Below are 22,127 nucleotides of genomic sequence, written 5' to 3'. Positions count from 1 at the left end.
TGCCTCTGTCAGTGTAGCAGACAGCAGCTAAGAATACAACACAATAATATCACTGCCACATACTTCAAAAATTCACAGTTTGTTAGTGAATGTCTAAGTATAGTGCAGCACGTTGCTGAGGGCTTTTTGTTCTTTTGTTGTTGACGTCCTCCACTGTCTGATTCTCTCTGTGTGTGTGTGTGTGTGTGTGTGTGTGTGTGTCTGCAGGAGAAGCGGCGACTGCAGGAGGAGCAGGAACGAGTCAAGAGGGAAATGGAGGACGAGAGGATCCGACTGCAGCAACTAAAGGTGGGACCCTCGTGACCTTTGACCTTCAATAGGTGCCGTCAAGTAAACGCCACTTACACAAAAGCAAGGCCCAGAAGACATACAAAAGTCCTGCCAAGAGATTCGTTCTCGTCATGGAGGTGTGAAAATCCCTTATGAATGGCTGTATTGGGGCCATATGTTGCACATGACTGCAACCAGCATATGTCACACTGGCTGCCAACCCTAGTTCTGAGCTTACTTTTCGCTGGCATATTTCAGTATGACTCAGCACTATTCGTCACACAAATGCACTAAAATGTGCACACAAGCACATTTGCATGCATGCACATGTACACACATGCAAACACCCAAACACACACACACACACACACACACAAATCACACACATTCTCACATGCTCTTACACTTAGTCATGTTCACACCGTTCCACTCCAACGCTACGTGCATGCTCACAGAGATACACCCTTCCTGAAGGCAGCGGTGAGTCTGCTAAGGCTGGAGATTGTGTTTCCTCCCGCGTGAAGTGTTTTTTTGCTGTGCGACTGTTTACATGTGCGCCTCCGAGGGCCACTTCCCCTATTGTTCCTAATCCGCTCGCAGATTGCCATCCTCCACTTCCTACTGCTGTGTGCTGCTGTGTGTGTGCGCGCCTGCAAACTCCACTACGGCTCCTCCAGAAAGCTCCTCCAAAATCCTCTTTTGTGTGTGTGTGTGAGAAAACAGGAATAATCTAGCAGAGGGGACTGGGTCGGTCTCGTCCTCATATCAATATCACCTTGGGGGTTATTTATCTGTTTTTCTTTGGCTTAATCATGGCCCTTGTTCAAAGCAGTGTTGTCATCGCTTGGTAACTGTTCAAGCTGAATATGGACATCATAAGCAGAACAAACGGAATGTGATAAATATAATAAAGACATGGATGAAGGCTTAATGAATGAATCATGTGTTGCCATGGCACCTGAATAGGGCAGTAACAGTGTGGTGTTTTTCAGGGCAGCAACAACAGTTGCAGCTTTCCTGAGTGCAGAGCACTTCCTGTACCGAGCCCTGAACGCAGGCAGTGGGGCTTGGGTGGGTGGGTGGGTGGGTGGGTGGGGGACTTCACACTCACAGCAGCAACAGAGATAACGCTCAGACGTCAGTGCGTGACTCCAGAAACAGCGCTCTAGTTGAAGTGCTCTCTGTAGCTCGCCTGAGAGCTGCAGAACAGAGGCTACTGACCTTCAAGATGTAATCTCTGATAAACTGTACAAACGTCCTCCAGGCTTCAGTGGGGTGGCGGTCAAGGAGAGTCGGCGCTGGCCAGTGGGCCTCGAGCACCAGAGCCCCCCGAGGGGGAGGCGCAACCTGGGGGCAAGGCGTCAGATTTGAGCCTGTGGCAGAAAAACTGCATCCAGCACTGCAGACCGAGAGCGGACGCAGCCAAGGTTATTTATGGAGCTGTCTGGGCTACCACAGGTGACCAGCACCACTGGGGCTAAGGTGATTCAGCAGAGTGGAGCTCCTAAAGTCCATTGCGTTGGCATTCTTCCCTCCACTCTCTGGCCCCTGTGGGTGTCTGTTGTTGAGAGCTGTTCGTATCTCCTCTCTCACCCATTTTGTCTTGTTTATGCGCTGGACTGTGGCGGCTGGCTGGCTGGCAGCCTGATGGTGCTGCTGCTGAAGGCTGAGCCAGTGACTGGTGATTGACAGAACTGTGGCTGAAGCACAAAAAAAAAAAACAGACTTTCAGCGCACTGTGGGACGCATCTGATCAGTGAGGTGGAGGATGGAAAAACAAGTGAGCAAAGAAGGCATGTGAGGAGAGCAAGCAGAGAAGAACTGCAGAGTTAAAGAGAGGAAAGGAGAAGAGAGAGTGAAACTGAGAGAGTGAAAGAGAGCCAGTGAGAGCAGGACCCTGTGAAAGGCTGTGAGCCATACAGGAAGGAAGTGCTCGCCATGTATTTCCTGGCTGGACTAAGAGAGAGAGAGAGAGATGTTTGAGTTGGAGCTGAGGGCAGGACGTGAGAGGGTGGCCTGCCTGTTTGTTTTGGATGAAAGGAGAAGGGTGCACTGTGACTGCTGGTCTACGGCCCTTAAGTGGAACCAGTCTGGCTGGAAAGGAGAGGAGAGGAGCACATTCTGATGGTGGCAAAGGGGGATGATCTTGATCCGATTGGAGTTAGACTGTAGGGTTGAAGGTGGGGTGTTGCATGTTGCAGCCTCTATCTGCTGATCTGTTGTAGCTTTCAGGCTTGGCCATACTGTATGTACAGTAAGGGTCTCTCTGTGACTTTCCACATCCCACAAATCTGACTGTGTCATTAAACTTTATTTTACACATTTGCCTAATTTATGACTGGCACCTTCCTGCAGTGAAATGTTTGCCACTACTAAGAACCTAACGTCATCATTGTTCATTATTATACACCCCCCCCCCTCTCTCTCTCTTCCCAACAGAGGAAGTCTCTAAGAGACCAGTGGTTGATGGAGGGCCCTCCCTTGTCTCCAGACAGCGCAGGTCCTCGCTCCCCTCTGTGGGGACAACAAGCTCAGGAGATTGAGCAGAACATCGACAGGTACGATCTCAGCAGAGCACATACTGCTCCCATACCACATTCAGGTCCACGAGGACCAGGGTTTGAGTCTGACCCGAGTCATTTCCCCATCCCACCCCATTTCTCTCTCCCACTCGCTTCCTGACGCTCACTCTCCTAATAAAAGCCCCAAAAAACAATGTTTAAAAATGATCAACTGCTATAAAGATAGAAGATGGAGGGTTTGGTGTTTGAGGATGTGCTCTGGGTGCTCTCTCTACTGCAGCCCCTCCATGGCCACTGTGCTCTGGGTGCTCTCTACTGCAGCCCCTCCATGGCCACTGTGCTCTGGGTGCTTTCTCTACTGCAGCCCCTCCATGGCCACTGTGTGGAGGGATGTGAGGGAGCTCAGCTCCTGGTGCTGTGTACTGGGGGGATGTACCTGCTCAGTGCACCGCAGGACTTAGACAAATGGACTAATTAATTAGATTGAGTGTGCTTTGTTCTAAAGGCCTGTCTGCGCTGGTAATTGTGAGGTTGCTGTTGCAATTAAATGGCTTTGTCAGCCCAGTGGCCATGGAAACCACATGCATGGCACACTTCTCAAGTGGCGAAAGGCCCACGCGGCTCCCTGGCTATAAACCAACATGTTTAAAATGTATTTAATTAAGAAGTTTACTGAAGAGCCTGTTAAGGGAGGGATTAAAGGTGTGTGTGTGTGTGTGTGTGTGCCTGTGTCTCTGTGTGTGTGTGTGTGTGTTTAGTTTGCAGGCAAAGACTGAGCGGTTGACTGAAGAGGTGGCGAAGCTGACGGAGGAGGATGGATCAGTGACGTCTGTGAATGACGGACTGACGCGTGACAACAACGAGGTGAGAGGCCAGACTGTGTGAGCTGCTGGGCCCGTAGCTGGATGCTCACTGTTCCTGGTGCTCAGTGGCAAATGACTAGAGGTCTGTGGAATCTAAATGTGACAAAAAAGCACACCTTAATGTGGAGTGAGGAAAAAGTGTGATTTAATATTTTTAATGTACGTGATGTTAGTGGTAAATTACCGCTCCATAACTAGAGTGCTTGGCATTTGAATGAGTGCATAAAGTATTACAAGCAAGACCATGAAAGTGTAATTATGTCTGCGTATAATTATTTCGTTCAGATCTGCCACAGTCATTTTACTGAGCTTGAACAGTTGTTCTGGCCTGCTTGTAGACAGATTATTAATGAAGCTTTCTCTAGCCCTGTGTCTAATACAACAAAATTAAATGGAATATGTCGTCCAGGGTCAATTTAATGCAGATTGCTCAATGCACCATTGAATCCTCACAGGCCATTCTGATGTATTGACTCCCCCTTGTGGCTAATTCAACCTAATTAGGCAATAATGGGCTTGGATGCAAAATGTAATAGTTGTTTACAACTTCATCCCTGCAGAGCATCACTCTATTATGGATGAGTTCTTATTGAACACAACAGAGATTTTTGGAATTAACCCTGAAAGCTGTCCAACAGTGAACCAACATTTAATGAGCACTTAACCGTATGTGTGGTTTGGGGTCACACAGCAGGCCTGCATACAGTTCATGATCAGTGGAGGGTGTGTGAGCAAGACCCAGTGAATGACAAAGGCAGGGACCGCAGCATCGAAGAGCTTGGTTCCAAAACGCTATATCTTCGTTTTTTAAAACATCAAAAAGTCAGGCTGTTTAATTGTGTTTTTTAGGTGATATCAATCAAATTGCAGTTGTGTTGTTTTGATTGAGTAAAGATGAATCAAATGACAATACCCAATTACAATTCTACTGAAATTACTTGGAAAACAAAATGTAAAAAAGGTATTAATGAAAATTCATTAAAATGGTGGATGTAGCGTTTTGGAACCAAACTCTTCATATCTTGTGCTGTCGACCGTCTCCGTAAGGGACAGTCCTCATCCGGTCCACACCAGTGTCCTCCTCTTGTGTCTGATCGTACTGTGTGAAGGCCCTGACCAGGCTCCTGTCCTCTGAGTCTGACGTCCCTCTGTCTCTGTTGTCCCCGTTAGGGTGTCCGCATCATGGAGGACGACAGGACAGGTGAGTGCACGCCATCTGTCAGGCACACCTGTTCTACCTGGTGCCATCTGCTGTCCCCTAAAACACGTCACTGAGGGAGGAAGTGAACAGTCTGGAACCTGTTGAACATCAGCGGCCTCTCACTGCCAGTGTTCCAGCTGTTATTCTAATTAGAGTAATGGACAGGATTTCCATAACGGGGCAACTGTAGCCTGGTGCGGGTTCTGATGTAATGTTTGGGATTGAATGTGTTAAGATGATTAATTCATGTTCCTTTTCTTCAAAGAAGAACCAGCCGCTAAGGAACCGGTTTTACAGAATGGACAAGGAAATGGAACAAGTACGAGCTTTTTTGTCTGAGTAGGCCTTTCTTGTTTTGACTGTGTAGACTCTCTTCTCTTATTTCATCATTCCAGTGTTCTCTGTGAATGTTTGAATGGCCTCACCTTAACATTGGACCCATCAGATACAATGTTATTTAATCAGTTTTACTTTAGGAACAGGATATGTATTGCCAATACACAGCTATGCATTTTTACTACATCATATTCACAGTCAATTGCTAGTTGTAATGCATCTGCATATGCATGCAATGACGTGTCTGGCATGTTTTACTCTTGTTTTGTTTTATTACTGTCAGACTGTGCACTCCTTGTTTTGTTTAATGTGATGCTCCTCACTCTTCCGTTTTGCTTGGTAAGCTCTTGTCCCTCCCGCAGTGTGTTGGTCCTCTAGGATAAGACTTCCTGTTTCAGTATGTAGTTCAGTGGTCCCCAAACTATGGCCCACCACCTCATTTTGAGTGGCCCCCCAAAACATGTCCGTGTATAGCATCTGGCCCGCATGGGAGTACGACATCGTCAAACTATGACCTCCGTAATTACCCCCATTCATTCTCTATGGCGAGTCTTAAAGGGGAACTTGGCAACTATTTCAACGTAAGAAATCATTTGGATGGCAACTATTTCAACCCGTTTAGAAATCATTTGGATGGTTAAATGACCTGTTCCGGTGAAAATGGTGACTTTCCCCGCTGCGCCTAGCGTCCCCAGGCGGAAAACCAACCTTGCAACATTGAGACTTACCGTCCCGGAAAGAGAAGTGAGAAACAAGAAACTCGTTTTAAATCGTGTTTCTTACCTTGTAACATCCACATAGTTCTGCCAAACTTATGCTAACCGTTCGCTAGCTTGTAAACAAATCCATGTGCTTTATCGTTACCTTTTCCCACAGTTTGAAATAGCATAATGCACAATTTCTCCAGCAGAGGGGGAAATCCTGCCAAGTTTCCCTTTAACAGTACACATGCAATACTCTTTTTGTCCACTGGTGGTTATTTTGGCGCTGTTTCGCGTTTGCCATTGAAAACGGAATTAAATGTAGGCCTACCTCAAACAATGTACTGTAAGAGGCCTATGCTGACTGCATAGTGCTCAAAGTATTCTAAAAGTTTATCAATTAATTGTTAATAACTAACTAACTTCTATTCAAGTCATATTTCTGGGACTTTCTGGGATAATTATTTCTATTTTTTATTCACTCGTTTAAGTCGAGTTCAGAAAGTTCTCATCAGGTGATTTCAGATGTTTTTGCCAGCACTTCATAAAACTCTCATAGTTTGAGAACTTTAAATTATTTGTAGGATATTGCTTGTTCACAACTTGAGCTGTGTATGCAAAGACACAGAGTTCAAAGTTCACACATTTTGAATGAAATACTTTTGGGACTCACTGCTAATACTTTTGGAAGTGCTAAAGTCTTTTTATTAGTATTTTACACTGATATGGCATGATGACAACATAAACATAGCTAACAATGGTATTAAATTGCAGTAGCCTATATGATAATGTAATGGAATATTCAACTAAGGTAGGCTTCTGTTGTTCACAGCACTAAGCTATTTATGGTTACTGATATACTCCGAGTCTCTGGCCCTCTCTTACAGCCAGGCATAGTGAGCTGGCCCTCAGTTTGGGGACCACTGATGTAGTTTAATTCAACCACTTGCTTATATTTCATCACAAACTCCAGGAAACTTTGTTCAACCTCACCTCAACTTCTCCTTCAGTTTAATTCAATTATTGTCCTCTGGACTTTAATAAACGTTCTCAACCTCTGTCCTCCGTCCACCATTCATCCTCATGTCGGACTGAATAAGTGCAAACTGTATTCTTTATTGCACTTGAGGTCTATTTGCAGAAGTGATAATGTTAGAGGATGTGATATCTACTGGCAAGAGCACTTCAAGTTCAGAGAAAATGGCTAGCTGCAATTTCCACTCAATTTCACACTCTCTTCTCTCTCTATTGATTTTTTTTTTCTTAGTGGAGGTGGGAGCTGAGGAGGATGTGAAGGCTACCTCGGTCGCCCCGGTGATAGCTGAAGAGAAGGGTCCTAATGGCGAGGTGGCCACAGACATGCCTGCTCCTGAGGCAGAGGCTGTGCAGCCTTCTACCGAGATCCAGAGAACTCCAGAAGAAGCTGCCGTCATGGCAACATCAGCGTCACTTTCGACGTCTGCTGCAGAAGGGAGTGGAGCTCAGGAGGTGATGCCCACATCTAACGGCCCAACCAGCAAGCCAGTTGTCATGACGTTCCTGGGCTTCAGTGATGCAGAGAAGGGTGAGGGTGAGGGCGTGGGCGTGGGCGTGGACGATGACGGAGGGGCCATCATGAGGGCGGAGAGAGTGATCATCATGGATGAGGGAGAGGAGGCGGAGGCTGAGGTGGAGGTGGAGGATGAGCCCGAGAGCCACACAGTGGCATCTGAACCCCCAGCGGCTGAGACCTCCACTGCCCCAGAGAACCAGGAGCCAGAGGCCACAGACGCTGAAGCCCAGTCCAGCACAGAGGCCCCTGCAGAGGCAGAGAAGGATGCGGAGGCAGAGGTCACTGAGCCAGCCGAGCCGGCGGAGGCAGTGGAGGCAATGGAGAGAGGGGAGGATGGAGAGACGCCCAGCGAAGCCCAAACTGAGCCAGAGACTGCAGAGGCCACCGCTGACGAGGCGCAACCACAGCCCCAGCCCACAGAGGGCGCTGTTGTGTACTCCCCGGCTGTACAGACCACCCCTGCAGCTGCAGCTGAGGACAAGAGCCAGCAGCCGGACACCCACGAGCTGAAGAGAGAGGAAGGCAAGAAGGCCGTTCTGGCCACTGACCCGGCTACTGATCCTGCCCCTGTCCCGAGTTCCCCAAGCCAGTTCCAGGAAGTGCCTCTGGACGACGCTGCCACCAAAGCCTCGTGTCCGGAGCTGCTGGCTGAACAGGAGCCCCTGCTGACCCCCAAAACGGCCCCTCCGACAGACGCCTCCGCTCCACGGCGAGCCGAGGGGGTAGATGCCCCCAAACAGAAAGCCTGCCAGTGCTGCTCCGTTATGTGAACCCCAATACTCCCAGCACCCCCCACTCACACACACCCCCTCACACACACATCCATATCTCTCCTTTCTCTCATCCCACCCCGGCCATCTTATCAAGACTGTTATTCAAATGCCTTATCTACTGCCGCTCTCCTCTCTCTGCTGGGCCTCAGGGGACAGGAGAGGCCACTAAAGGCCACCAGTCTCTGCTATTGTCCTGAGGCTCCTTTTGTTCTCCCCGCCGGCCCTGCGAGGCCAGAGAGACCTGCTCTGCCGCGTCACTGCTGACCACCTCCCGTCCGAGCCGCTCCTTCATCTCCTCTGAAGCCCTCCGGCAGGACTGCCCTTGCTCGCTCGCTCGCTCACTCACTCACTCACTCACTCACTTCAAGTGCCCCACTGTCATAACTCACAGCTGAGTTGAGTTGCTTTGTGCCCGACAGACTACAGTAGGGTAGTAAGGGAAGATGATTGATTATATTTTTGAAAGTGATTCTGTTTTGCCTCCCGAGGTGTCTGTGCGGTTTTGGAGCGGTCAGTGCAGGTCTGTTCCCTGGAGCTCCCTGCGTCTGTGCTGGACATGACTCTGTTGGGCGGGGATGGCACGGAGGGACACCGGAGGACTGAAACTGCCCCTCCCAGAGATCATGTGGACTTTTGGCATGGCGACTGTGAGGGCGCGGTCAGGGACTGATGATGTGCCACGCCCGTGGACCCCTCCACTCTCCCTCTGAAGTGTGGCGCTCTTGAGGCATCGTCACTTTAAAGATCTTCTGAACTGACCCCGACTCTTTAAAGATCTTCTGAACTGACACCCCGACTCTTTAAAGGTCTTCTGAACTGACCCAGACTCTTTAAAGGTCTTCTGAACTGACCCCGACTCTGTTTGGAGGCGCTGCAGTGCTGGTGCTGTGCCTTCAGTATTGCGCTCACATGACGTTACATCACACACTGTGAAGGCAGAGATTTCTGCACGACTGTCCTGTCACTTCTTGAGCCGTTTCATCCTAAAGCACAGTCCACTCTCTAAGGGCCTGGACACACTTATGTCCACTCCCCACAGGCCTGGACACTCCATGAATCATTTGAGGGTCTTATGTGGGTTCTTTCAAGAGGGCTGACACTACGGTGTTATACTTGGACACCATGTGATTTTGTTTGATTCTATTTTTGTTTTTTGTTTTTCATTTTAAACTGAGAATATTTTAATTGTTTTGTCAAATGATTGCTTTGAATTGCACCAAATGGAGAGTAGAAGTTGAACACAAAAGAACAAGGATTTTCTTGCAGTGAGTGTTTATGTGTAGCGCCCAACCTAGATGAGGGAGTGGTGCATTTTTATTGTATGGAATATTTGCTCTGCAATAGGTTACTTTTTGGAATGAAAGAAACTATGTGAATGTTACACAATATCAATGTATTGACTGCTTTGGCAACTGAGAAACATTGTGCAAGTGTGTGTGTGTGTGTGTGTGTGTGTGTAAGTCTGTGTGTGTATTTTTTTAACATTGACCTGTATCCACTTGTACAAATTGTAAAGTGTTGTTTATTCTGATGTAACTACAAGTTGACAGCTATCACTGAAATAAGCATCAAATTCTTCGTTCATAATATAATGGAGATGTCAAATGCAAGGTGAAAATATATATTTTTTTCGGTCATCATTCAGAACACTCTGCAATTGTGTGACTTTGTTTACCCCAGCACAAGATGGATGACTCCCTCCTGAGGAGAAAGTTGTTGGAAGCATTACGGGGTGTACTAGGTGATATAGACTGCAGGGGCACCCTGCTAGCGAGATGTCTGCTCCATTGTTTTGGGCTGGAAATCAGCTCAGCCTGCTGCGGATGCCAAAGATATGTGGGTCTGTGGGTCTGCTCAGAGGATTACGGCTGCAAGCCCACATTTCTACTGTGCCATTCACTGCAGCTTTACGTGTGAGACAAACCAACAGTGTGTTTAATTGCATGCCTTGTGTATGGGCGGAGGAGTCAGGAGTGGGTGGGGTGAGAGACTGTTAGGTGTGTGTGTGTGTGTGTGTGTGTGTGTGTGTGTGGTGTTAACCTGTATGCATTAGGAGAGGAGGGATTTAGAGTGTTGGTAGGCAGGTTGGGACTACAGTAATACATCACCAGCACCGTGTGTTTATATGTGACTGACTGACTAAAGTTCTGGACCCTCAGTTGTGAGCGAGAGGATCTCCAGTGCAGGTAAAGTGTGTGGAGTTTTAATTATTCCTATTACTTATTTACCAACTTGAGTTTCACTGTACATGTAGCTGCAGAATTATTGACCTCCATAATATTACAATCCACTTAGCTGGCCTACGAATGTAAGTATGAGGTTTGCAAATATGTGTGTATGCTCCAAACACAGACCAACTTACTTTAAACAACATTAGTGTCCAGCTGTACTGGTCATCTACTACACCCAAAGTGTGTAGATCTGTTATGTCTGGCTATACATTGTAATTTGTGTTATTCGCTTTATTTATTTATTATCACTTATATGCACATTCACATGGTCAAAGCAAATGGTAAAATGAAATAATGCAACATAGATTAAACCACACACTGTACATGTGAGAGTTAGGGGGAATGCACTCTTTTTACTGTCTTAAAGATGAATGAGTTGGTGTTAAACACAGTGATTTAACTACACTTTAGTAATAGCTCTGCAGCTTGTCTTTCATACAGTGTTTTGTGAGGAGAGGGAATACTGATGGGCCAATTTTAATCCCGTTATGGATATTAATCCAAACCTAATTGAATTACAGTGCGTGGCACCTGCTTAGCTTCATGCTGTTGTGGGAACAGAGGAAATTTATAACTGCCAATATTGAAACAGAAACTTGCAATGCATCATTGGGAACATGTGCAATGCTAATTTAGCATCAGTTGGACAGATTCTGGATGTTCATCTACTGCTTAGCAAAATGCAATAAAATCAATACACAAGCAAAGTATTTTTAGTTCTTCCAATATATGGTGAATACCATGTAGGAATCCTTTTATGAAATACATTGTCAGCCCACCATGGGAATTTGAAAACAGACAATAGCAGTTTTCCACCCTCTGGCTAGCGGCGCTTAATGGAAGTAAAGCTGTAACATTATCCTTGTAGTTAATTTTCCACCGACTCCTTTAAAAGTGCCGCAGAATAACTCTTCCCCCATTCCTGCGAGATGAAAAGAATATTTTCGGAGGGATGGAGTAACCTTGTTACTCATTCCTCAATGCAAATATGAAATGAACTGCAGGGGAGAAAAGCAGCAGTCAATAGCTGAGATTAGACTGGGATACATTTGCTGTCACTGAACTATGCACACACACAATAATAACGTGTGCTTCAAATACACAACCACGACTTCACACATGAGTTTATGAACTTCTAGTCTTTTTACTCTATGAACTTAGTTTTATAGCCATGAATAATTAATTGATTTGCCCATTTTAATGAACTGAAGCCAGTTTCACTGGGCCCTGTTCTGCATATTTGGATAAAGAGGGAGAGCAGGCTTTGCGTTTGGGTTGGCTGACCTCAGCATGGGCCTGTTGTTCCCAGCCAGACCCTCAGCATGTGGAGTTGCAAGGGCTAGGACGCCATGTCCCTCAGATTTGGGGTGGGGCGGCCAGGGTAGGTGGGACAGCGTGGTCACATGTGGCGGCCATTTCATCACCAGCGGTCTGTGGCCTACATTCCTTCGCTAATCATCCTCCCCCGAGTGTCTGCCAAAAAACCTGAACGGGTCAGTGAGCAAAGAACGTTTGTTTTTGTTTTGGTTTGTCCCTCCAAATGTTCTGTGACTGAGAGATTGGAGGGGAGCATAAGGACATGCATCAGAGTGAGTGACAGAGGCTGTCTGAAGTTATTGAAAAACTGAGCGTGATATATGAATGCAGACAAGTGGACATTGTGCAGTGGGATGTCACACAGAGGAGGATGCAGGAGAGAGGGATGAAGAGAGAAGATGAGGTGGAGTGAGCGAAATAAGGAATAGAGTGGAAATAAAACTGAAGACTCAGAAAGTTCATGGTGGGGGCAGAGATTATTTGTGTGTGTGTGTGTGTGTGTGTGAGAGAGAGAGAGAGAGAGAGAGAGAGAGAGATGGAGGTCATATGCTGAGATCTTGAGAGTAGCAATAATGAAAGACCTGAACTAAAAAAGGAAAGTGGGGATTGAGGTTTGCCAGAGAGAGGGATTTGGAGTGACCGAGGCTGACCGGGACGGGGGTATGAGCATGAGGAGGCCTGGCGGTCAGCAGGTCGACACGGCCATAATACCGTATAACGCGCAGGGCAGTGCACTGAGCTGTTCTCAAGAGCTGTAAGCTGATTAAAGGCTGCCGCGATTCAGCAGGAAACTTCCCATGTTGCTCTGGCCTCCTGAAGCTCTCTCCCCTCAGCAGACGAGAGTCGCGGACGGACGCCTCACCTCAGTGGACAGGGCAGATTAACACGCTGTGCCCACATAATCACCCACTCGTACAGCCACATACTGTATCACACCAGGGATGGGCCAAAAAAAAAAACGAAGGGAATGTGGGAACCTTCCGTGTCTGACCTCAGTCATATTTAACATTTTCTTATTAGGGGAGCAGCTCAGCAGGAATAATATTTCTTCCAATCTGTCTCTGGCGCTCTCTGTGATTGGGGCCTTTTCAATATGGATTAGGTGATCTAATTAAAAGCTCCAAATCCTTCGCTAGCAGAGCAAATTGAGGACCTACACATGGGGAATATGTAATGGATAAGCCTGGAGCATCAGGAGCATAGAAGAGCATCCATTGGGAACAGTGCTTAAAGTCAGGCTGGGGAGACACATGCTTTTACATGACACAATAGCACAAGTGCTGGAGGAGGGGGTTATGCAGCTGAAATGATCAAGAGATCGGTGTGCACTTTCTGCACTCCCTGTTCCTTTGTTCACTTTTTATGTATGCTTTTGTATTTCTGCACTGTGTGTGTGTGTGTGTGTGTGGGTGTATGGGTGTGTGTGTGTACTGTATGTGAGTCTCTGTGTGTGTGTGTGTGTGTGTGTGTAGTATTTCAAAGTTGGAAAAGTTGAAAACTTTGTGGTGCCCTGCATATATCAATCTTGCCAGTGTTCTGCATGTTTAGATTGACTGCCTGCGGAGAACTGGAATTTTAACAACCCCTTGGCTCCACGTCAACCAATCAAAGCAGGACAACAAGGCACGACACCATGGCGACAGACTCCATGGCCAGCCCCCAGAGCACCGATTCCCTAGACGAGCGGGTCAGCGAGGCATACTCGGCCGCTGATCTGGACTCTCTGTCCGACGGAGAAGCTCCCAAGACAACTGAGGGGGAGTCCAACTGTGCGGAGCCCACTGATCCTCACACCGAGGCAGTGGACGGTCCTGGAGGGACTGGTGATGGTCACTCGGTTCCTCCCTCAGACACTAACAGCACATCACTTGCTGAGGGGGTCACTGGGGCAGACGGTCAGGTCACCTGTGTGAAGTCTGTGAGTGGGAAGGGTCCGGTCCTCTCTGGGGATTGTCCACCTACGCCTCAGCTGGAGGGGACCGACCAAACTGAGGAGGGTGAGGTGAAAGAAGGAAGCCAGGAAGAGGCAGCGCCACCCTCTGTCCATGCTGTGGAGACCCCAGAAGAAGTAGATAGTGAGCAGCAATCCACCAACAGCTCAGAACCAGTTGAGCAAGCTGAGGGTCATGCATATGAAAAGGAAGGAGATCTGACTGAGCGTGGACACACCCTGATGGATGCGTCCAACCCACAGGAGGTTTCAGGGGTAACAGAGGATCCCTCAGATGAAACTGGACAAGAGCCACTGGACGCACCCGACTCTCCGGTCTTCCTGTCTGACGGCGGCATGGACGCAGGTGACCTAAGTGTGGACCGCCAGCCTCTGGACTTCAGTTTGGCGCGGGAGCAGTGGGTCAGGCGGGACAGCACCAGCGGCAAGGCCCCGACGCCGTCCGGCTCCCGGCGGTCATCTGTGTGTCGCCCCCTAGACCTGCCCACGGCTCTGACCAGCCAGCTGCCCCTGGCTGAGGAGGCACCGATTGAAGCTGATGCTGCTATAGCAGCAGGTGACCAGCAGGGGGAGGAACAGCCACACAGCCCATCTGTGCTCAAGGAAAACCAGGAAGGGCAACAGGTGTGTGAGGAAACTCCACCCATGGAAACTGTTGCCAGGAAGTTGGCCAATCAGGTGGCAGAGAGCTCTGGTGCCAGCCCTGTTGTGTTGAAAGAGCCTTTGAGAGAGGCCGGAGCGGAGGAGGAGGGAGAGGGGGAGGGAGAGGGGGAGAGAGAAAGTGGACAAACAAACGGAGAACAGACGGCTGCCAGCACTCACACGGCTGAGGCGCAGGAGGAAGGACGGGCAGAGGGAGTGGACGGCCGCTGTACAGAAACAGCACAACTCAAAGGAGGAGCTAATGCTGCTGGTCCACTGAAGGCCTGCAGGATGGAGGACCCGTACGACGACAACCAGAGTGACAGCGGCGTCTCGGCCGACTTCTCGGCAGAGGTGTCCACCAGAACCCCCTTGTCCGACTCTCCCGAGCCCTGCAAGCCCCCGGCCAACGAGACCCCCATCGAGCGGGAGATCCGCCTGGCGGCCGAGCGAGAGCAGAGCCTGCGGCAGGCCCGCGGCCTGAGCCTCTCGGACAAGGAGCAGGAGTTTGTGGACATCCCTATCCGGAGGCCCATCCTCTCCCAGACACTGCCGCCCGCCAAGACGGTCAAGGACAAGGGCAAGGAGCGGCAGTTCGCCGGGAAGAAGATGCAGCGCGAGATCAGCCAGGAGACGCAGCGCGAGCAGGACCTGGTCCAGCTCGGACGCGTGCAGGGCTTCTACGAGAAGGGCACCGTCCGGCAGCTGCGCGAGAGGAAGCTGCTCTTCGAGGCCTTCCAGCAGCCCCAGGAGATGCCCACCAACGCCGGCGCCAGCCAGAGGACCGCGTCGGTGTCAGCGAGTGACCTGTCCACCCTGGAGGCTCTGGGCGACGAGTCGTCCGCCTCCTCCACCTGTGGTAGTGAGCGGAGGCACAGCCTGGAGCTTCTCTCCCCGCGGCAGAGCCACGCGCCGGCCGCCTGCGGGCCGGGCCTGTCGGAGGGCACCAGCAGCCAGATCATCATCATGGAGGGTCACCACATCTCCCAGATGCCCCTGTCGTACCCCGAGTGGACGCCACACACTTCCCCAGGCCATCTGACCGAAGAGCAGGCGGTGACCGTAGTGGACGCTGGGACGGTAGCGGCCGCTCCCTCGCCACCCTACGTGAAGACGGAGCAGGAGGAGAGGGAGGGGGAGGGGGAGGAGGTCAACTCGGTCATGGTGCGGGAGAACCCCTTCTTCAAGCTGCGCTCCTCCATGTCCATGCGGCCGGAGGTGGAGCGGGACATCCGGCAGGCCCAGGAGCGCGAGAGGGAGCTGCGCAAGCAGAGGACCAGCCTGTACCAGGGCTCAGTGGGGGCGGAGGCGGGAAGCAGCCCGACACAGAACACCCACAACGGACCCGCTCAGACCTGCTCTTCAGGTGAGGGCTTCAATTTATCTCTGTCTGTGTGTGTGTGTGTGTGTGTGTGCGTGTCTGTTTGTGTGTGAGCGAGCGAGAGCAAGAGAGGCACTATGGTGTGACTTTGTGACTAAATTGCCTTAAAAAGTTCCATTACGTCTCTCCGTAAAATGAAAGACACCAATTTTCTAGACCACTTAAGTTTAGTAGAGCTTCAGGCCAATTCTGCCATTAATGCAAAATATTCTCCATTTCATTATGCAACATCAGCGTAGATCGGATGGCTGGCTGACTTCACCTAAATTGACTACATGTATGAGAGGAGGCATTGGGTGATACTGCACCTCTACCGCAAAGAAATAGAGGACGGAATAAATCACAGGGTGTTAATCAGAATCGTCCAACTTAAATCATTTAATTTCACACCTGAACTGCAGAGTGTGCAAAGATGAACGCTTATTGATGGCCCTTCGTTCTGAACTCTATAATAACCGTGATCTCATGATCTACAGTAATGACTATTTATGCAACCCTCCACACCTTGAGCCCTGTTATCTAGCTCCACCTCTATCTGACGGAGACCCTCTAATAGCGGAGCTTGCAGGGTGAAGGTTTGGTCTGTCAGCTCTTTGGAGTGGACGCTGCAGTAGCAGGGCATTGAAGAGAGTGGAGGCGAGAGGGGAAGTGTTCCTTATTGAATCAGGGGCTAATCGATGGCCTCCGCTGTAGCGTCTGCTTCACTCTGTCATCTCCCACTGCCATGTTAATTCATCACTGAACACTTACTGGGCAACACCTCCACAGATTGGGTTTCCTAATTCCTTTTCTGCTGTCAGGCCTGTCACCCGTGCTCAAGTAAGTGTGGGAGAAACAATCGTGGGACAGCCTTGAAAGGCCATATATCTCAGCAAGCCTGGCCTCTTTTATGCCTGGTCACCCTGTGTCGCCTTCATCTCAGTACAGTTTCAACAGTCCGCCCCTTCCTCAACTGTTGCTGCAAGCTTGCTGAGTTCAGCTGGCAAGCTGGCCTTTTATTGTTAAAAGGATAATATCCTTTGGCTGCTTAGTGCAGGAACTCTAATGATATTAAGACCTTTCAAATAGTCTTTCAGCCCCATTTCCCACAGAGCACACATTCATATAGACTCTACTTCCTGTTTCATTTCTCCCCTGAGACTGTGTTCCTTGTGATAAACATTGTTTTCTATGCAAAGCCCAGTTATTTAAGTATTATCAGCTGTGGTGTAGTCACCATATTAAACGATAAGCAATAACCACACTGACAGTTGCCACAGGTGGTGTGTGTTTGTGTGTGTGTGTGTGTGTGTGTGTGTGTGAGTATGTGTGCATTCATGTGTGGGTGTGACAAAAGTGCTGAACAAAGTATGGATCAAGACAGCATGAAGGGTGTGTGTGAAGCATGAAGGGTGTGTGTGAGAAATAAAAAATCTTTCAGACAGTTTCTGTGGTGCGTGACCTATGCTCTTTACTGGACGTTACCATGTCAGGTGCCTCCATTGTAACAAGCTGAGGTGGAGCTGGCTGTGAATGCTAGTAAAACCCTTAACCCTTAGCTGTAACCTCTCTCTCTCTCTCTTTCTCTCTGTAATCAACACCTATAGCCCAGTACTCCCTTGGTAAGACTGACCTCACAGTGACCAGACCCCAGACAGACACAACTCACAGGGAGCAAACGGAGGTAAGACCGACACACACACACACACACACACACACACACACACACACACACACACACAAACATGTGTACATACACACACACACAAACATGTGTATGTACACACACGCACACACACACACACACACACTGCTCCATATTGTGTTCTTATTCTGCCTATCATTTCATTGGATCATTTTATACCTTATATGGCAGCTACTGTCATGTACAGTGCTGTCATGGTTTATTGCATCTAGATATTGCTGAACAATATCCTGAGCAATATCCTTGAGCTTTGTGACAGGGATGTAATTGTGGAGCTGAAATCAATAAAAAGAAACATGAAACCCTATTACCTCTACCTACAGTCTTCAGGGTATGCTGCATTTACAGCCTTCCTCCAGCACAGAGCCCTCTTAGATTCAAACTTCTCCATCAAAAACTTTCTGCACTTTGTTGCAGTCCTAGATAGCAAACATACACTGGGACGGAACTGGGCCATACCTACCACAACGTCCGGCACGGATCTGCATAATGGACCTGATCCGGCGTCCAAACGCACATCGGTCCAAAATTGGTCTGGATCTGTTTGATGAATCTGGTGCCAATAATGGCTAAGACTGGCCCGGTTCCGTATGATATACTGACGTGTTCCAGATCTGCTTATCATATGCAATACGGGTCTGCTTATTGTGTGTGTGGTATGGACCCGTTTATCAGATATCAGCCGGCTTTCTTTGACATGTGAAATGTGATTGGTAGCCTAATTAATTATCCTGAAAAATCTGTTTGCTACACATTTGCTAGCAGGTTCGTTATAGGTTCACCAAGGCTAAAGTTTGTTTTCTCAACAGCTCAACTGATAAACATAAGCTAGGCTACAAACACAATAGGGAGGTAAAAAAAAAGTTTACACATAAGTGTCTTATGTTTTTATTCAACAACCTGGCTGTAGAAGTGCAATCCCAGACAAAGTTGAAGTCGTGTTAATTCCACTGTTCCCATCGATATTCAGGCTGTCTCTCAGTCATCTCCATATGGTCAATCTGAAACAACACAAAATAAACATTAGCCATTTATTCCTTTTTGAAAATAGGCTAAGTCACAATTACACTCGTTTTTTATCATCAGTGATCCTGTTAGCGTTATCACTGTTTTTTCCAAAATAGTTATTGTGATTGCTGTTTTGCTCAAGCTAAGCTAGCCTATATTGCTGGAAAATAATAGGCCTAGTATAACCTTACAGTAAAGTGATCAATCGCTCGGCTGCTTGTTGTTAGATAAGAGATAAAAAGCAGATAGCCTACCTTGAAAAGTTGGGCTGCGTCCTAGTCCAACCCCAGGCTGGCCAATCATGTCAAAAGATTGATAGTGAGCAAACCAAAGATCCTTGATTAATGTTACTGCTTGGACTTCTGCATGCGTGGCAAGAATATGGGGTTGTCTCATACTGTTTGATCTGACACAAACAACAATTGACTACTTTTACCACTGCTATGCTAGGTAATAATAAAAATAATGAAACAAGCATATGATCAATATTGAAATCAAATCAGTGTTTTGTATTTTAAACGCATCTCCTGACTTCCAGTTGAGTTGAAATCGGACCTGGGACAAATCTGTAAACAGGTGATAAAACAGCATTGCTAGCAGAGCTGAAACCTCTATCAGGAGCAGACCTGGTCCACAGTCAGATACCGTATGTCCGCTACAGGCAGATCTAAAGGCTTTTATGCGGATCCGGCCCATAGGAAATTGCTATCTGGGGTGGAACACCAAAGTACTGTAGCATTCTAAGTAACACCCTGGGCAAACCCTGTCCTGGAATCTGTGGGTGCTGTCACACGAATAGATGCCGAGCCCTTCACCCAGACAAAAGAATAAGTGAGAGCCTTGTCCCGAGTCCCAGCTGGGCTTCAGCAGCTTGAGGTGGAGGTGATGCATTCAGATGGAGGTGAGTGAGCAGCAATATCAGCCCTGTTGGCAGGAGCCAGAGATTACAGACAAACAGACAGACAGACACATCACCCTTAACCTCCCTGTGAGGGGTCCACCTGGGTGCACTTATGGGTCCTCTTATGTGGTCAAATATGCACTTCCATCTTCAAGGGGGGAAAAGGACATGGTCCAGATAGAGCAGACCTTCAACCAATAATATATGAACTCATCACTGATTAATTTATCGCTGACTCAGGGGAGGATACATCTGACTGTCTGAGTTGGCTTGGCTTTATTAATGCCTTGTTCCTTTTTTACTCAGGCCCTGAAAAGTCCCTTCGGTGTTGTCAGGACCCCTCGGCAGAAGACTCCACTGGTGCAGCGCTGGGAGGCGGGAATGGTCAACGGCCAGGAGGACTGACCGCAGCGCGAGCGCGCACTGTTGGGGGGCACGGGAGCGCCAGGATACTGGGAATGCCTTTTGGGGATGTGGGAATACTGGCCAGCGGGCATGTTGGGACGCTGGATTGGGAATGGGACTGTTTAGGAGCGGTGGAATTTTGGTGGAATTGTGTGAATGTTAGAAGAACGTTCCGGCTCCTAACTCCAGTGCCATCAGATGGTTAGTGACTCCACAAATGAAAGCCTGCAGCAGCCCAGGCCACAGCTGTAACAGGTTGCAGGGTACCCTAGTGTTCAGCCATCACAAGAACATTCTCTTCCATGTTCTTTTTTAGCTTACTATACCTGTAACAAGCTACAGTCAATTAATTATGACATGATTACTGTAGAACTCCTTATTCATCCGTGCAATAACTTTAACAAGTACATAACTTATTTAACATGAGTAGATATTATATTGTCATGAGTGTAAAATTACAACATACTAATGTTTCAAGATTAGCTGTCAGTTGGACCAGATTGTAATTATGTAAAAGGGTGCACATGAAATACACCTCTGTATATAATGCTGGTGGTTCAGCATTAAAGATTACTAATGATGATAACAAATCTCTCAGTAGAGCAGCTGAAGGAACAAAATATTATCTGTAATAAATCAGCTTTCTTTGCCAGCTGTCTGGTTATGTTCCTTTGCTTGTTGTTTTACCGCCATACTTGTATTTCACCTCAGACCAAGGGAGGCACACAATGGAGCGGTTAGCGATAGCTTACATGACGCTTATGAATCCCTCAGAAGTCCAGCGTGCCCAGTGTGTCTGAGAGCAGCCCAGTCATTACCGCATGGCAACGCCACTCCTCCCACACTGCCTATTGTTCTCCCAGCTCATTAATATCAGGGAGTTGTGCCATTCAAGGCATTCAAATCCTTCTTAGTGGCCCTGGGGATCAACGGTCAGGGCTGTTTCACGTCTGAAAAAGTGTCCCTGTGAAGTGGTGATTGGTGATTTCCGTGTGATTGGCAGAGGGGCTTCTGTGGAGACCGACCAGGGTTGTGCACAATTCCCATTGCAATTCTGCTTCCTGTTTGCTACCTCAATTGAAATGCAAGTGAAATTCAAGAATTGAATTGGAATTAAAGAGGCAGTTTCAATTCAATTCTGGAATTTTGCACAAGCCTGGTGGAGACCGGACTGGGTTTGGGAGGAGGGGACCTGGGAAAAGTTCCAGTGTAGTGAGTGAGATCAGCACACCACGCTTTAGTGAATTCTCCAATCCTCAATTAATAATTGAATGCCTCATTAAGACGACGTGTGTGTGTGTGTGTGCGTGTGTGCGTGCGTGCGTGTGTGCGTGCGTGCGTGTGTGTGTGTGTGTGTGTGTGGTAAGCTCAGAGATCTGCATAGGAATTCTAATAAAAAGCAGCACCTAAAGCCTGTTTAAGCAATGCAACATACTGTGGACAAATTAAATCATTCTGACTCAGTGGAAGATAGCAGGCAAAGGCTAACATCTTACTGTAAGAATAATTCAGTAGGCTACTTCATGAGAGGCAAAAAAAATGGCCAGATTGAGATGCTAGATCACTTCTCTTAAATGCTCCAGTCACATGGTAAGGATGGCTCTCGTTTCCTGAGCAGTGCCATCCAATCATGAGACTGCTGCAGGCCAGAATTTCCCTGACACAGCTAAGAATGTGTCAATTTTCACATGACACAAAGTATATGATATGACACATAACCATATGGACCATGTGAGGGATTGCGTTATGAATTTCAAATAGCCAGTTATATGAAATGTACCGCATTTCCACTCCCCAGTGTGTGTGTGTGTGTGTGTGTGTGTGTGTGTCTGTGTGTCTGTCTCTCTCTCATGTCATCCCCTGCCTTTGTGGCAGTGATGGCTACTGTGGGCTATGCTCTGACTCACCTGGTTTGCTCCTTTGTGTAAAAGAGAGAGTGAGTAAATGAGAGGTAGAAAAGGATAGAGAGGGAGAGAGGGAACGGAGGAGGAAGAAAATAAGAGCTAGTTATGAGTGCTTTGCATACATACATTATCAGCTGTTCAAGGGTGCCCATAAAAGAGGGTGAAGGGAGTGCCTTTGTCTTTGCATGCCAGAGGGGAAGAGTCTGTTTTACATTTGTCCTGATTGCTTTGATCTGAGAAATGGCATGGCCTTTGGTTGCTGTCTTCCCCCATAACGAAGGGGTTGACATCTGGCCTTCAAGCATCTGGACACTCTGCACCCTGACCGTGCCACAGGGCAGCAGTCCCATGACCACTGGGTGGGGAGTATAACAGCTTATTCAATGTATTAATAAAAGATGGTATCACGAGATGATCAAATCTACAGTACTGTGATGGAACACCTCCCATTTATAGTGAATGTAAGTAAGCTTGAAATAGGCTTT

The 22,127-nt window shown here is 48.1% G+C and overlaps 2 protein-coding genes across 5 annotated transcripts in view; both read left to right on the top strand.

The window, feature by feature from the left end:
* The window catches only part of palm3 (paralemmin 3), a 26,005-nt gene extending 16,138 nt beyond the window's left edge, over window positions 1-9,867 (top strand). For 2 of the 3 annotated variants that reach the window (XM_042103862.1, XM_042103861.1), the window contains exons 3-8: window positions 208-288; window positions 2,710-2,828; window positions 3,551-3,656; window positions 4,826-4,856; window positions 5,122-5,175; window positions 7,161-9,867. In XM_042103862.1, coding sequence (XP_041959796.1) covers window positions 208-288; window positions 2,710-2,828; window positions 3,551-3,656; window positions 4,826-4,856; window positions 5,122-5,175; window positions 7,161-8,215 — 1,446 coding nt within the window. In that variant the 3' untranslated portion in view covers window positions 8,216-9,867. The remainder of the gene's footprint in view (window positions 1-207; window positions 289-2,709; window positions 2,829-3,550; window positions 3,657-4,825; window positions 4,857-5,121; window positions 5,176-7,160) is intronic. The other variant, XM_042103863.1, reaches the window with a different exon arrangement.
* Window positions 9,868-9,997: 130 nt separating this feature from the next.
* misp3 (MISP family member 3) lies at window positions 9,998-20,390 on the top strand. Of its 2 annotated transcripts, XM_042103807.1 has the most exons (4): window positions 9,998-10,404; window positions 13,315-15,725; window positions 17,327-17,403; window positions 19,640-20,390. In XM_042103807.1, the coding sequence occupies exons 2-4, from the start codon at window positions 13,400-13,402 to the stop codon at window positions 19,736-19,738; spliced, it is 2,502 nt and encodes an 833-aa protein (XP_041959741.1). In that variant the 5' UTR covers window positions 9,998-10,404; window positions 13,315-13,399; the 3' UTR covers window positions 19,739-20,390. The 2 variants fall into 2 exon arrangements, with proteins under 2 accessions (XP_041959741.1, XP_041959742.1); XM_042103808.1 differs by lacking the exon at window positions 9,998-10,404 and having other exon boundaries at window positions 13,191-15,725.
* The last annotated feature ends 1,737 nt before the right edge of the window (window positions 20,391-22,127 follow it).

This window comes from Alosa sapidissima, chromosome 9, assembly GCF_018492685.1.
Source record: "Alosa sapidissima isolate fAloSap1 chromosome 9, fAloSap1.pri, whole genome shotgun sequence".
NCBI lineage: Eukaryota > Metazoa > Chordata > Actinopteri > Clupeiformes > Clupeidae > Alosa > Alosa sapidissima.
Note: the sequence above shows the minus strand (reverse complement) of the source record. Positions and strands in the feature narration are given on the sequence as shown.

Coding starts and splice junctions, on each gene's coding strand:
- misp3 (XM_042103807.1), top strand. CDS start 13,400: ATGGCGACAGACTCCATGGCCAGCCCCCAGAGCACCGATTCCCTAGAC. Junction 15,726..17,326: donor CGCTCAGACCTGCTCTTCAG/GTGAGGGCTTCA, acceptor CAACACCTATAG/CCCAGTACTCCCTTGGTAAG. Junction 17,404..19,639: donor CTCACAGGGAGCAAACGGAG/GTAAGACCGACA, acceptor TTTTTTACTCAG/GCCCTGAAAAGTCCCTTCGG.